At 44.8% G+C, this 14,140-nt stretch overlaps 2 protein-coding genes across 3 annotated transcripts; one reads left to right on the top strand and one right to left on the bottom strand.

The window, feature by feature from the left end:
* Positions 1–2,207: 2,207 nt before the first annotated feature.
* Positions 2,208–9,769, top strand: arfgap2 (ADP-ribosylation factor GTPase activating protein 2). Of its 2 annotated transcripts, XM_011609792.2 has the most exons (16): positions 2,208–2,344; positions 3,722–3,840; positions 4,350–4,422; positions 4,503–4,634; positions 5,348–5,434; positions 5,636–5,741; positions 5,981–6,037; positions 6,554–6,606; positions 6,799–6,935; positions 7,021–7,152; positions 7,271–7,399; positions 7,475–7,627; positions 7,761–7,887; positions 7,962–8,049; positions 8,563–8,687; positions 8,769–9,769. In XM_011609792.2, the coding sequence occupies exons 1-16, from the start codon at positions 2,273–2,275 to the stop codon at positions 8,787–8,789; spliced, it is 1,611 nt and encodes a 536-aa protein (XP_011608094.1). In that variant the 5' UTR covers positions 2,208–2,272; the 3' UTR covers positions 8,790–9,769. The 2 variants fall into 2 exon arrangements, with proteins under 2 accessions (XP_011608094.1, XP_011608095.1); XM_011609793.2 differs by lacking the exon at positions 5,348–5,434.
* A 192-nt stretch (positions 9,770–9,961) lies between these two features.
* On the bottom strand, positions 9,962–14,109 carry pex16 (peroxisomal biogenesis factor 16). Its single transcript, XM_011609790.2, has 11 exons — positions 13,829–14,109; positions 13,616–13,651; positions 12,864–12,940; positions 12,660–12,793; positions 12,066–12,163; positions 11,772–11,852; positions 11,213–11,377; positions 11,028–11,100; positions 10,770–10,889; positions 10,628–10,692; positions 9,962–10,510 (listed from the first exon to the last, which is right to left on the bottom strand). The coding sequence occupies exons 1-11, from the start codon at positions 13,959–13,961 to the stop codon at positions 10,452–10,454; spliced, it is 1,041 nt and encodes a 346-aa protein (XP_011608092.2). The 5' UTR covers positions 13,962–14,109; the 3' UTR covers positions 9,962–10,451.
* Positions 14,110–14,140: the final 31 nt, after the last annotated feature.

Consider the following 14,140-nt stretch of genomic DNA (forward strand, 5'->3'; position numbering starts at 1 on the left):
CAGTGTCCGACCTAGCGAGTGCTGTAGGGTTGATGGTGCCATCAGGACCACATCATCTGGAAACAGTAGCGGCAAGATCTTCAGGTGCCTGAACTCTAACCACTCCTCACCACGACTGCACCCCAAAATCCTGTCCGTGAATACCACAAACACAATTGGAGACTCGGCACAGCCCTGGCGGAGGCCAACACCCACCGGGCACAAGTCAGAATTAGTAGGTAGGTAGGTAGGTAGGTAGGTAGGTAGGTAGGTAGGTAGGTAGGTAGGTAGGTAGGTAGGTAGGTAGGTAGGTAGGTAGGTAGGTAGGTAGGTAGGTAGGTAGGTAGGTAGGTAGGTAGGTAGGTAGGTAGGTAGGTAGGTAGGTAGGTAGGTAGGTAGGTAGGTAGGTAGGTAGGTAGGTAGGTAGGTAGGTAGGTAGGTAGGTAGGTAGGTAGGTAGGTAGGTAGGTAGGTAGGTAGGTAGGTAGGTAGGTAGGTAGGTAGGTAGGTAGGTAGGTAGGTAGGTAGGTAGGTAGGTAGGTAGGTAGGTAGGTAGGTAGGTAGGTAGGTAGGTAGGTAGGTAGGTAGGTAGGTAGGTAGGTAGGTAGGTAGGTAGGTAGGTAGGTAGGTAGGTAGGTAGGTAGGTAGGTAGGTAGGTAGGTAGGTAGGTAGGTAGGTAGGTAGGTAGGTAGGTAGGTAGGTAGGTAGGTAGGTAGGTAGGTAGGTAGGTAGGTAGGTAGGTAGGTAGGTAGGTAGGTAGGTAGGTAGGTAGGTAGGTAGGTAGGTAGGTAGGTAGGTAGGTAGGTAGGTAGGTAGGTAGGTAGGTAGGTAGGTAGGTAGGTAGGTAGGTAGGTAGGTAGGTAGGTAGGTAGGATGTTGCTAAAGCTTAGTCTTCATCGGCCCACAGCCCGGGCCCCGTGTGTACTGCCATGATTTTAGCTGATGATCCATCATATATTCACCCAATATAATCAAATGTCATCACTATATCTGTGTTCTATGTAAGCATACGTGGGTGTGTTTTCAAGTGCAGCAGTCTCAGAACGCTCTCACTACTTAATCATGCTGAAAGTGCCGTTCGCCATGCTGAAGTTTTAACAGCGTGAGTAGGATATAGGAATGCTGCGTAAATATTGTGCAGGACAAGCAGATATCTGTTAGGTTGCGGGTAGCAGTCCATCCTATCTCCTAAACCCAACCTCTGAACAGGTCAGCATGACCTCCTGGATGCTATCTCATCCGCTGGCACCTCTCGTCCTTGAGGGCGCTGGAACAGGCAGAGCTTGTCACAAGAAATCAAGATGTGTTGAACATGATTGTAAATTTGTCAGATTGTGCATTCCGAAGTGAATATAAAAACCGGTTGTTAGCATTTGGTGGACAGCATAAGGCGTCATCCCAAGTCTGGAGAGGTGCAGTGGACCGTGAGCATTCAGGTACCTTGGAGACTGGAGCGACTTGTGTTCCAGTTGACTGACCTTTTGGGGTGATTTACCACTAGGTTTTTGCTCGGTGCTTCTTTGTTTATTATTGACTCATTGGCTGCTGCCTCCTTTTTGATCTTCAATAGAAATGCTGGGCGACCTTTTGAAAAGAACAATCTTCTGGTACTTTTTTTGGACGCGAACACGCAGACAGGTGCCTTCTTAGCGGAAAGGTCTTTCTGCCTCCTCCCTGACATCGATGATCTGAAGAGGAGGCTGGAAAAATCCTGTCAACAACCCCTCAGTTGAGGAACTGGAGAAGCCTCTTGGATAAACGGTGAAAGATCTTGGAAAAATAAAGGAAGCCCACTTGAATTTTCTAAAGCTAATAGTTATGAAAAAGTAGCATATCAAAGTCCTGCTGACATTGGACATAAGTACATTGTGTCATTAAGGAAGCAAAAAAATAATTGCTTGGACAGGCTGTCAGCAACAATTCTATGACCCTGAAAAGTTATAAAGTGGTAGATTATGGATGGATAGTAAGCTTTTAAATAAATACCTAAATAAACATTAAGTTCTAAAATACTGTAGAGTAATTTAAAGACAATATATAAAAGGAACTGTTACATCTATGCTAATTGTAAAATAAAAGGTGGGGTGGACAGTTGAAACGGAATTTAACTACCGTATTGTTTATTAACGCAACCTTTTGTTTTTCTACTGTAATCCCAAAAATCCACGAGATAGGTTTTTTTTATTAAAAACTTGATAATTGCACGTAGTTGGCCAAATTTATTGAGCTATTAATTTTGCCACCGCCAAGCACCCGTACTGACGTCATCCGGTGGCAAGCGTCAGAGTGGCAAGATGGCTACGGACCCAAATAAGACCGAAATTCTCACAATTTTCAAGAGATTGAGATCGGTTCCCACCAACAAGGTAACGGAATAAGACTTCGCGGCCGTCCGCACGAAGATTTCACCGTTTAGCTTAATCTGTCGGTCCAGGAGCCGTTGGCAGCTCGGCTAGTTCTCTCTCTGTCAGCGCTTAGCTTGCTGGCTAGGCCCGGTTCTTCTGTGGGGGACGTTGACGCGAAGCTAACGGGCGCTAGCTCACCGGTACATCCGCGAAACATAAAGGCCACGTATACGATGAGTGGATGCTGGTAAAGCGAACCACACAGCTGCTTACCCTTTAACAGTTTAAATGGCGATGTGTTACTAAACCGTTTAGCGTAAATGAACTTCGTTAAAGGGATGTTGTGACCGTGATATTTAATGAGATTGAAATTTGTAACCATATGTCGCTAATGCTAACGGTTTAAAGTCTGGCTACGTGGCTGCTTCTCTTACCATATGTTGACTGATGTATCTATTCGTCTATTAAGATATATCCTCAGATATCATCATTCTTTTGTATAATGATACGTTTTATTCATGACGAGACTATTACTGGTTATTAAACGCGTTGAAAGCAACAGATAATATAATAAACATCGACATATGTTAAAAAAAAGAAATTGGTCTGCTTAAGTCTTTCCTGAAGATAATAAATTCATTTTGGTTTTTCGTGAATGTTTTTAATATTTTGACAAGTACATTAACTGCTGATTCTTCTGAAATGGACATGTCTTGGTTCTGTTATACAGGAAAAAGGCCTTATAAATTAATGACAGTGATAAAACTGCTGAGTCTTAGCATTAAATGTCATCTGTGCCAGAATCATGTCACATTATAGTCTATCTGACTACCTTTATGTCTGTGTCAGTAGTTTTGCTGATGTTGCTTAATGCCATTTTCCTCCTGTGAATTGAAAGTATTTGTGCATGAATTAAGAACTCCCTCATGAGATTATTATTCAGATCAGTTCAGCCGGTGAAGGTTGGGCTCACTGACGGAACTCCAACCTGACCCTGTCAAGACGTGTGCACAAATACACAAAGGCCTTTAAAGCCTTTTTGAAAAGGCAAATTAAATTAATAGCAGCGGTTCCCCAGCACCTCTGCAGTAATAACACCAGGAAAAAGGTGCTCGGAGAGCGCGGAGCTCAGCCGAGAAGCTCATTTCTCATATTGTGACTTACGCCACTTTCTTTGAACTTTGGAAGGGCAAATTCCCTCCTGAAGCTGGAACGTCACCAAACTTTATTCATCTGCTCCTTGGACCATTATCAACATTTCCTAAAAAAAATTCAGCTAGTTTGTGTCACATTACCTCCTTGCTGAGGGGAATACAATGACAATACTGAGGTGCAGATCTGCTTGATGTTTTCTTGTAGGGAATCTTCTCTAATGGGAATATTGCATTCTTCCAACAGGCATGCTTTGATTGTGCCGCCAAAAACCCAAGTTGGGCAAGTATCTCGTATGGTGTGTTCTTGTGCATTGACTGCTCTGGAATCCACCGCTCCTTGGGTGTGCACCTCAGCTTCATCAGGTTGGTTTTTTAGTGTTAGAACTGCAGCCACAGTTGCAGGTGGATGTTTTGTCTCTTTGAAGTTATGAGTGGTGTTTTAATAACCTTTTAATTAATGACCAGGTGGAGCTTTTCACGCATACCAGAGCGTGCGTTGTGGTTTTCTGTTCCTGCATGCTTCTCAATAGTGAGGGTGTGTTTTTAATTCTTAATTTCCTGTTAATGAATGCAAAACTCTGAAGTGTTAAGGTGCATCACCTGGACAATTCATGCCAGGAGAACCATCAGAGAGAAATGACCAAGCTAATTTGACCCACACCCCTCAGCAGTAAACATACTGGCCTCTATGGAGTACAAGGGACTGAAGGAAGTCTGTTTAATAAAAACAAAAGATGATGAAATGTTAAAACTATTGTTAGTTTTATCATTGCATTTCAAGCCCTCTGGCTCATAATCAAATTGTGTGTTTTCTAATCACTGTCATGCTTCAGTGTCACTTGTAAGTATTGATTTTGAACTTTGTTCCCCAGATCTACAGAGTTGGACTCCAACTGGAACTGGTTTCAGCTCAGATGTATGCAGGTTGGCGGGAATGCCAACGCGGTGAGATGGACTCAGTTATAGTGGGTTGCTATTCCGCTTGTCTCAAGTTCTACATAGTTATTTTCTCTTTCTCTTTGAAGACGGCGTTCTTTCGCCAGCATGGCTGCTCGACAAATGACACCAATGCCAAGTACAACAGCCGCGCAGCCCAGATGTACAGGGAGAAGATCCGACAGCTAGCAGTGGCTGCTTTGTCTAAATATGGCACGGATGTGAGTATCAGCCTGTTGTGTTGTTGTGACCTCTGCTGAGCGCCTCTGTCCTGCGTGTTGATGGCGTGTTGCGTAATAGAAGGTTATCTTTTCTGAGTCTTTGAGCTGTGGAGGTTCGTCCAGAGTCCGCAGGACAGATTGATAAACGCAGACAGCAGCGGTTTTATCAGCCAAGATTTAATTAGAAATTAGGAACAATTGGAGGAACTTTTCCACCATCTGACTGTGGGAGAGTTCAGTTCCAGGGTGGGAGCCGGAGCGCCGGAGTTTGATTTTCCCCAACAGAGAAGCTTTAGGAACAGAAACTGCATGATTGCACTGGTTGAAAATGGTTGAAATTGTAACATATTAAGGGTGGTCATGCTAACAGGAAGTTCATCCGTGTGGTCATAACTGTGAAGGGCTGCATTTCCTAACAAAGGAAGGAGGATTGTGCGGCTTTCTGGACTGTGTGTTTTGAATCCGTAGCTCTTGACCCTCACTCTAGTCCACATTTCCAACAAGTCCACGCCAGAAACACCTTTTGTTCAAAAGCGCTGTGTCGTTCTGATCCTGGGAGCTTCTGAGCTGAACGGTCCCATTGACTGTTGCATCCTGCGTTTCTAAGACGATGACGATGGAAAAACACGAGCTTGCAGAGAAAAGTTTGGCCTTGTGATGACCATATCAGTATGTAAGGGAATTCACAGACGCCGCTTCTGTCTGTGCTGCAGTTGTGGATCGACTCGCCTGCAGGTGGCGCTCTTCCTGCTGCTGCGGGCGAGAAGAAAGAAACGGACTTCTTTGAAGAACTCACACAGGTTGTGGTGATTCTTTTAAACACTGTTTTAAACAGCATGAATGCAGCTGATTGTATGTTGTCAGTCTTTATAGATGTAAATACAGTGCAGAATGAGTTTGATAGGTGCAAAGTTTGGGTCATTTGAAATCTTCTTAACCTGATCATGCACGATTAGTATAAACTTGATTCATTTACGTTATTAACGCGTTCTCTTCTGCAGCCTGTGAGTGAGTGGAGCATGTCGCCGCCGTCTGAGCCCCAGCCGAATGGAGCCGTTGTCTCGCCTCAGCTGCAGGACGACGCAGCTAAAACCCAGAATGACAACCGTGAGTAGCTCCTGCGCGTGTGTGCATGTGCACAGGTGTGAAACAGAAAGCAACAGCCCGGGTCACCAAGTGCAGCACCAGCGTGAAGCGTGACTGGACTGTTGTTAGAGTCCTGGCATTTGGATAAACAACATTCTTAATCGGCTGATGCCACTTCTGATAAAACAGCGAATTCGTTTTCGGATGCTTTTCGGTCGTGGGTGACTGATTTTCTCTGTTGGGTGTTTTCTCCTCTCCAGAGCCAGAGGACGGCCCGAGCATTGATGGGCTAAGCACATCGCCCAGAGCTTCCATCGGTGAGTCCGTTTCCTCCAACTATCATCACACTGAATCTTCTTTAGAGCTTTAGGTTTGAGAGTAAAATTGTACTTGAGGAGTCAACAAGGGTCCTTTTGTCGGAACAAGTACTGATGGATTCTGAGGTTTAAGGCGGAGAGGTGAATGCAGCAATCTGTGGTGACTGACAGGTTTGTCCTGTTGTGTAGAGAGTGCCATGTGTTTGTGTCCACGAGAAGAACACACGCACACGGGTGATGAGTGTGACCGCACACAGGTGTGTGTGGGCATGTCGCGATAGAGACGGCTCAGCGCTTTCCTGTGCTTTCAGAGTAACCGGTTTTAAGCATGTTGCTCTTTAGAGGCCGCTGTGAAACACTGTGTGACCTATTTACAAGGGTGTTGAGGGAGAACTGTTGATCTGCTGTGCTCGCTGTTTTATTTCCAGTTTGTGGTTTCAGCTTGTGCATTAATTTGACTGATCAAGTCAGAAGGAAATCCGAGATTGATGCGACAGATTGTCCTCCCTGTTGCAGATGTGAAGCCCTCGATTATTGGGAAGAAGAAACCAATGCCTGCCAAGAAAGGGGTGAGTTGTATTTTATCGAATTATTAACAGGAATTAACTTGGAAGATCATCCTCATCCAGACCTCCTGGTTGGTTTAGAAGATGAGTTTCTAAAACCAGGACTTGATGGGCTGTCAAAATTAGACTTTTGTGAAAGAGCTCCTCATCACTCCTGATAAGAGTGCAGTAACCAATCAGCGTTTGACATTTCAGCTCGGAGCAAAGAAAGGTCTGGGTGCTCAGAAGGTGAGCAGCAAGAGCTTCTCTGAGGTGGAGAAACAGGCGCAAGTTGCCGAGAAACTGAGGGAGGAGCAGGTAGCTGAGGCCAAAAAACAAGCCGAGGAGTCTATGTAAGAACACAGTCTGGGCAAATTCTGATGGAGGGAACAGAATAATGGCTGACGGCACCATTGCTCTGATCACATGACTTCACAGAGTGGCCTCCATGCGTCTGGCTTACAAAGAGCTGGAGATCGACAGGAAGCTGGAGGAGAAGAAGCTTCGTAACCTGGAGGGAAAGAAAAAGGAGCAGGCTGAGAGACTGGGAATGGGTTTAGGAACCAGGAGGTAAGACCGGTAGAGATTAATAAATAATGTAAAGAATCACAATTACGCACCCAAATACGTTTTTAGAGGCTTTAAAAGGTGACCATCGTCACGGTTTTGTTTGTGCTTCCGGCCCCAGTTCCGTGTCTCACTCCGTGATGTCCGAGATGCAGCTGATCGAGCAGGAAACCCCCATCGGGGCCAAGTCATCCTCTCGCTCAAAACTGGACATGTTTGACGAGCCGGGCTTCACCTCTGGACCCCCAAAGTGCGACACCGCCCACGCTTGAGATCACTTCAGCAGTTTTGAGATGGAAATGCTAATTACATGGTTACGTTTCAGGTACAAGGACAACCCGTTTACAGTGGGAGACAGTTTTGGATCCAGATGGGATAATGATGGCGGGAGCGCTTCCTTCACCTCCTCCTGGGCTCTGGAGAAGGAGGAGCCCAAAGAGGAAGTGACCATCTCTAGTATTCAGCCAATTGGAGAGAGGTATGCCTCATTCCTCAACACCTGCTCCCCTGTCCCAGCAGAGCTTTAACTGATGTTAAAGGCCATGCCCCCGATGAGCAGACCTATCAGCCAGAACAATTAAAAAAAACCGCTTTGATCTGGTTAATTGCAGACTTCCCAGCAGGAGAAAAGCCGAAGTGAACGCTCCCGTCTCAGAGTCCAGCGAGGCCCGACAAAAGTTTGCAAACGCAAAGGCGATCTCTTCAGACATGTTCTTTGGCCGGGAGAGCAGCGCCGAGGTGAGACACACGAGCCTCACGCTGGAGGTTTAATATCCAGCCAGGTCTTGATGAGGGTTTGTCCTTTTTCCCAGTACGAGGCAAAGACCAAACTGGAGAGCCTGTCTGGAAACACCTCCATCAGCTCAGCTGACCTGTTCGGAGACGGCAGCGACCGTAAAGGTAAAACCAGGAAGTGCTGAAACGCAACAGATGTGGCTGTTTTCAGGGTTGGCAGGAGTAGACGACCCGACACACACGGAGACACACACACTCGCCTCTGCTCGCTCAATTAATGGCAAATAACTGATAAAGGTTTGCATTTCTCAACCTTGCCAAATTCAGATGATTTAAAAACTCCTGAGTTTTTGTTGTTCATCAGCCAGAGAGGATGTTGCTAGGCAATGGAGCTCGTGGAGTTTCTGCTCCACGCCCTCAGCGGTTTTGTGCGCTGACTCAACAGCGCCTCTGGTGGCCACACATGCAAAATGCACGTGGCTTGTTGGTTTAGCACGCTTACGCGAGTAGTTACTTTGAATATACAGAGGGTCTTTGTTCATTATGGGTAGATTAAACCGTCAATGATTTAAAAACAGTACTTCAGAACTTCTGTATATTTAACAGCTAATTAATTGTCTTAATAAAGTTTTTATTTATTCTCTGACTTGGGCTCTAAATCTCCTGCGATTCTGTCAGGGAGAGCTTCGGGCTTAGACAGCGTGCTGCCCTCTGGTCCCGATATTACACAGTTCAAGCAAGGCGTGAAGACCGTCGCAGGCAAGATGGCCGTCCTCGCTAACGGAGTCATGAATACGATCCAGGTGAGGATAGACGCCCGAAGAGCTACGTCAGGGTGAAGGTTGGGTTGGTTTGTCCTCACGCTTTCCTCCGTCTGCTCTCAGGATCGTTACGGCTCGTACTGATGCCTCCTGCTGCTGCGCTCCATCGGGATCATTCACTCACCCACTGCTGTGAGTCCAGCGGCCTCCAGAAGGATCACGCAAGAAAGAAAAGGGGCTTTTTGCTGGTCCTCAGAACATTTTTATTGGGATGAGACAGTATTTGTTCTCACCAGACATTTGAGTTTTATTTTCATAACGGAAACATCGACAGTTAACTTTTTATTAACCCAGAGTTGTGCTTTCACACCCTTTTTTTTTGGTTGTAGATTTCAGAATCTCACCAGAGTTAATTTTACTATATTTTATTCTATATGCATAAATCAAAGTATTTTTCTTGTTCATCAGGTATTCCATGCTCGAGTTTTTCTGTTTTTGTGATATTAAGAAAGGTGTAGAGTATATTTAGAGTTTCATTTGCCTTGTTTGTTCACAGCCAGGTTTTCTTTGACTTTTTGTGTTCAACATGACTTTTGATGATTTGTGAGCTCTGAACTGAGCTGTTTCTGTCTGAAAACGGCGAGTATTTCATGACTCCAGGTATTTATTCTCTTCCAAGTCGGACTGACACACAAACGGGAAACTCAAACGTTTAGAAGCTGAATCCGGACAGGTCTGACATTCCAGCTCATAGTAATAATGTGATGATGAAACATCAGCTGATGAGCACGGCACAACCGCTGTGTTGCTGTTTGATGCCCTTTCTCCTCCGGCATGAGGGGGTCTGTTTTCCCTGTCCTAAATATTTCAACCCCCGGGAGGTCACAGGGAGAAACCTCCGTTCGTGTGGGGGAGACTCGCGTCAAACCTGCAGCAGCTTCACGTTCCATTCAGAATGGACCTCCAACCAGGACCGCTGACTCGGTTCACTCCCCCCAGTACGGTGATGCCTGTGTACGTCCTCACCTGTGATAAAAGCCTCTGGCCTGAAATAGTGGAAGTAATTTATTTGTAGGTGACAAAAAGAAACTTATTGCGTATGAAAATAAAGAATGCAAACCTGAGCTGTGTTTCTGATCCACTCTTATTATATAAAGACTCAAATCCTGCAAAATGCCTTCAGAACATCTATGACGCCGAAACCAAAGCGGCACGTTTATTAAAGTTTTATACTCGTGATCCAAACAACATTCTTGATACGAGCTAATATAAAACTGTTTTACTCGACACATTAAAAAAAACCCATAAACCACGTGTCAGATCTTCATGAGTAAAATATTTCAGTTGAAAATCTTCAGTGATTGTTTATTGGAATCCTTTCAGAACAAATCAAATGAGGACTGGAAATAAAATAAGATGAAAATGGGTTCACAGACTGTCAAATTGGTAATGTTGGAGGATGTCGGGTCCTTGGGTCTCTGGCTAGCCAGGAACATGCACGTGACTGATGTGCTGGGGGCCGTTCTGTAGGGCTTGATAACGTTTGGGTGCCCACGCAATGACGTCCTCCTCCACGTGATATCGACCGTCACAAAGATGCTGTCGGAGGGTCCTGGCTGAAAATTATATCGACTAGATACTCTGACATTTATACAACGTTGGGCTGGAAAAAATAAGATAAAAAGAGAGAAACTGATTCTTGAAAATTATATCATAACTGAAGCTGCGTCAGCAGCGGGAAATAGATTTTTTCCGGGGGGGGGGGGGGGGGGGGGGGCTGTGCAGCTTCACATCACTGACGCTGGTTTAACCCCAGTTGTAGAAGTAGGTCTTCTGCCAGGTGGGAAGGTAGTCGATCAGAGGGCCTGAAGAGAAACGATCGTTATTTAAACGCCTCGTAACAAACTTTTCATTAGTTTAGGTGTGACAATTAATCAAAACCAGTCTGGAAGTTGAAATGCTTGGATAGTGACCGAACTTACGAGCTATGAGGCCGATTCCTGGAATATGATCCGCCAGCAGCCTGAGCAGGAAGAGAATCTTCCCCCTGCAGATGCAAGCAGGTGTGATAGTTGTCCGAACTGTCGAACGTGCGGCCCAGCGGGCCCCTCCCGAGGAACTTACTGCGAGAACTTGTCGTAGAACGGTGAGCGGAGCAGGTAGTACAGCAGCAGGAAGGTTCTCCTCCTCATCTCGGCCCTCTCATAACGATTCTGAAATTTAGTTTCGCTGAGAAGAGCAAAACTGCCAACAGAGAAGAGAAAAAGGGTGAGACGTGAGCATCGGCTTCACTTCTGTTCGTGACCGAGGGGACTGGGTGGGGGGAGACCTCAGGCGGAGGATGCATTCACTGACCCTGGAAGAGAGGGGCAGCCTCTTTACCTGGTGAGTTCAAGGACTCCTGACATGAGCCACGGCTTCCATGACTGTTTTCCACAGAGTCCCAGACAGAGCACTGCCGGCCGGACAGCAGCTTTAAGGAAAATCCCATTTTAAATGAAATACAATAGAGGCGAAGCACAATTTAATAAGTGACAGGAGAGGAGCCATCGCCAAGGGAAGGATACGGTGCACGAGCGGCCGCCCGATGTACACAGACTCGGCAATGGTCTCCTGCAGGTTCAGAGGAGTCGGTTTGCTGAGAAGTTTCTCCCTGTTTGAGCTGCTCCTGCTCCTCTTCGTCCGCTGACCGGGTGGTCCCCACTGCCGGGCCTGAGAAGACGCACCTGCAGCTGGAAGATGAATCGGGTTTTCACTTGAATCCGGCCAATTCCTCACTGTGAATTATGACTTTACACATGTTCTAATGCAGGAGCTGCATTACAGGGAGCACACACACACACCCGTAGGACAGCAGAGTGAAATCTGCGGCTTCCTGAGAAGGTTGTTTGTTTCAGATGATCTCAGTCACCTGACATCCCAGTAACTGGACTGAAGGCTGTAATTTGCAGGCTTTTGAGGGATTTACAGCAAGAGCAACATGAAACCAGCCCTTTTGATCCAAAAGCCCTAAATGGTGCCAGGTCTCTACAGTGTTAAAACACACACACCTGTGGATCCGGCTGTAATTTAACACCAGGAGAGAAAACCCGATATATTTAAGACGATATATTTGAGTTTTCTTACAGCGGTTTATGGGTCTGATGACCCGTCCTGACCTCTGGCCAACAAAGCAAGGGCTGTCTGCCTCCTCATTGTGTTCATCTTCTGAGGAGACGAAAACACACACAGATGTATTAAAAAGCTGAGACTTTAATGGTTTCCATGACGATGTCAGAGCTTTCTGGGGAGATCCAAACATCTGAGATAGGACTTGAAAAACATACACTGAAACCTATAAGTCTGCAAATGTGGAATCACTGACAATATGCTGCATTTATTGTCACCGTTCTCAGGGTTTAAAGCACAGAAACGCCTGACCTTCGGTGAATTCTGCGCTTCTGTCCAGGGGGATTATGGGAGGGGAGGTCTGGATGCCAGATTTGTACCACAAAAGAAGAATCAAACGAAGTACTGCCCTGAAGACACAAGTAGAAAGAAGATTAAACTGTTTTCCCACTTTAAACACTGATGTTCAGACCCTAAACACAAAATGTTTTGTCAGTTTACTGATGCTGATTTGAAGACTTATGGACTTTATACAGAGTAAATATAGAAATATTGAAGAAGCAGCCCTGATGGTCAAATGGCTTAAATAGGGAACATTTTCACTTGCACCATATTTAAGATCTGCAAATGTTTGTATGGTAAATTAGTTTAGTTAATACAGCTTTAAAATAAACCCTAAAACTCTAACACAAATATTTGTTCTTCTCCAAAAGCCATTACATATGTACCCATGGGTGTGGCAATGGTTACATGTGCAATTTAATCTAATATTATTTAATAATTTCATGGAAATGTTTGGACCTTGGGCCTTGATAAGACTGCTAAAATACCTCACTGACAGTAAGATTGAGTGAACATTTCCTTCTGAAATCTGAAAAACCAAGCAAGAAATGATAGTTAGCATACTTTAAAATCTGAATGAGTGCGATCACCAGCCACCGGCCGACTTCACCCCACAGCTTACAGGTGCTTATTTCCACAAAAACCTCCACGTACTCCAGCACAGAAAGCCAGGTCAGAAGCCTCTGCTGGGAGACGGACTGAACAGGGCAGCAGGGATTACGCTTTCATCATCGATTATGAACATCAATGACGCTGTTGGTCGCTCACCATGGACGAGATCCATCTCAGGTCTTTGCGTAGAATACTGTCGTTGAGCAGAACCAGGAGATTGGAGGCAGAATACACTGAAAAATAATTTGAACGGTGAAACTTTAGCCTGACCTGAAGGTTAATGTGAAGTGGGACTATGTGTGTTATGATTAACAACATCAGCACTATAAAGACTGCATTCATGCTTCAGAACCATCGACTGACTGGTTAATATTGGCATTAAAACATGGCTGAATCTATTGATATTCATTCTATTTATTAATATTTTATATATTTTCATCAAAAGTCAAATGGCTCCTCTTCCTATTTAGAGTTAAGTGACGTTTCAAGTAAAAAAAATCTTTATAGAATATATATATATATATAACGTTCTAATCTTATTTGCATTATATTTATTCTATTTCTATACAAGATCTATTTCTATACTTTGTAAATACAAAACCTAGACTACAGTAATATTAATCCACGTTAGGCTGCTTCTACAATTCAATTTCCCTACGGGGATGAATAAAGTTCATCTTGAATCTTGAATGACAGCGCCCTCTAGCGGACAAACCATTTGACAGTTACGCTGTCACTTTTTTAGACTTAGTTCCCCCTCAAAAAGATGAAACCTCTCTAATGCTCTCTTCTCAAAACGTTCCAGAACAAAAGCTGACGTGTCCCGATCTGCTGGGATACTGAAGTATCCTATAATAGTCGCTTTAAAAACTACAGTAGGCACAAACAGATAATGGACTTTTACTTACCCAGTTCAGAGATTTCATGTGAATCCGTGAATCTCCCTGCAAAGTAAAGATCAATAAATCAATAAAAAACACAAAGTTAGTTCTGTGCTGCAAAAGATGTTGGCTAGTAATAGTAAGAAATGAACCCGACCGCTAAAGAAATAACCCAGGTGAAAGCCGAAAGGAAATAACTCGACATTGTAGAGTTGTCATTCAACGTGTGCTGCCACGCACCTGCGATCAGGTAGGACAGCGTCCGCACGGTGCTCTCCAGTTGTGCCGTCGCAGCTGGATTCCTCCTCACGAACTCAGTATAGCGTTCATAGTAACGGCTCAATTTATCAATATACTCCTTAATGTGCGACATTTCCTTTATTATACTCCACAAACGTAAAGGTTAAAATGTCATTTACCGCTGTGCTCATTAAATTCCTGGCGGACTGGAGAGTTTTAACATTTTTAGACTATTCAGAACATGCTCCTCTTCAAAACACAGCCAAACTTCCGCGCAGAGGGTCCGACACTTATTTACGTCCCGGGCTGCGC

This window comes from Takifugu rubripes, chromosome 13 (genome assembly GCF_901000725.2).
Source record: "Takifugu rubripes chromosome 13, fTakRub1.2, whole genome shotgun sequence".
NCBI classification, from domain to species: domain Eukaryota; kingdom Metazoa; phylum Chordata; class Actinopteri; order Tetraodontiformes; family Tetraodontidae; genus Takifugu; species Takifugu rubripes.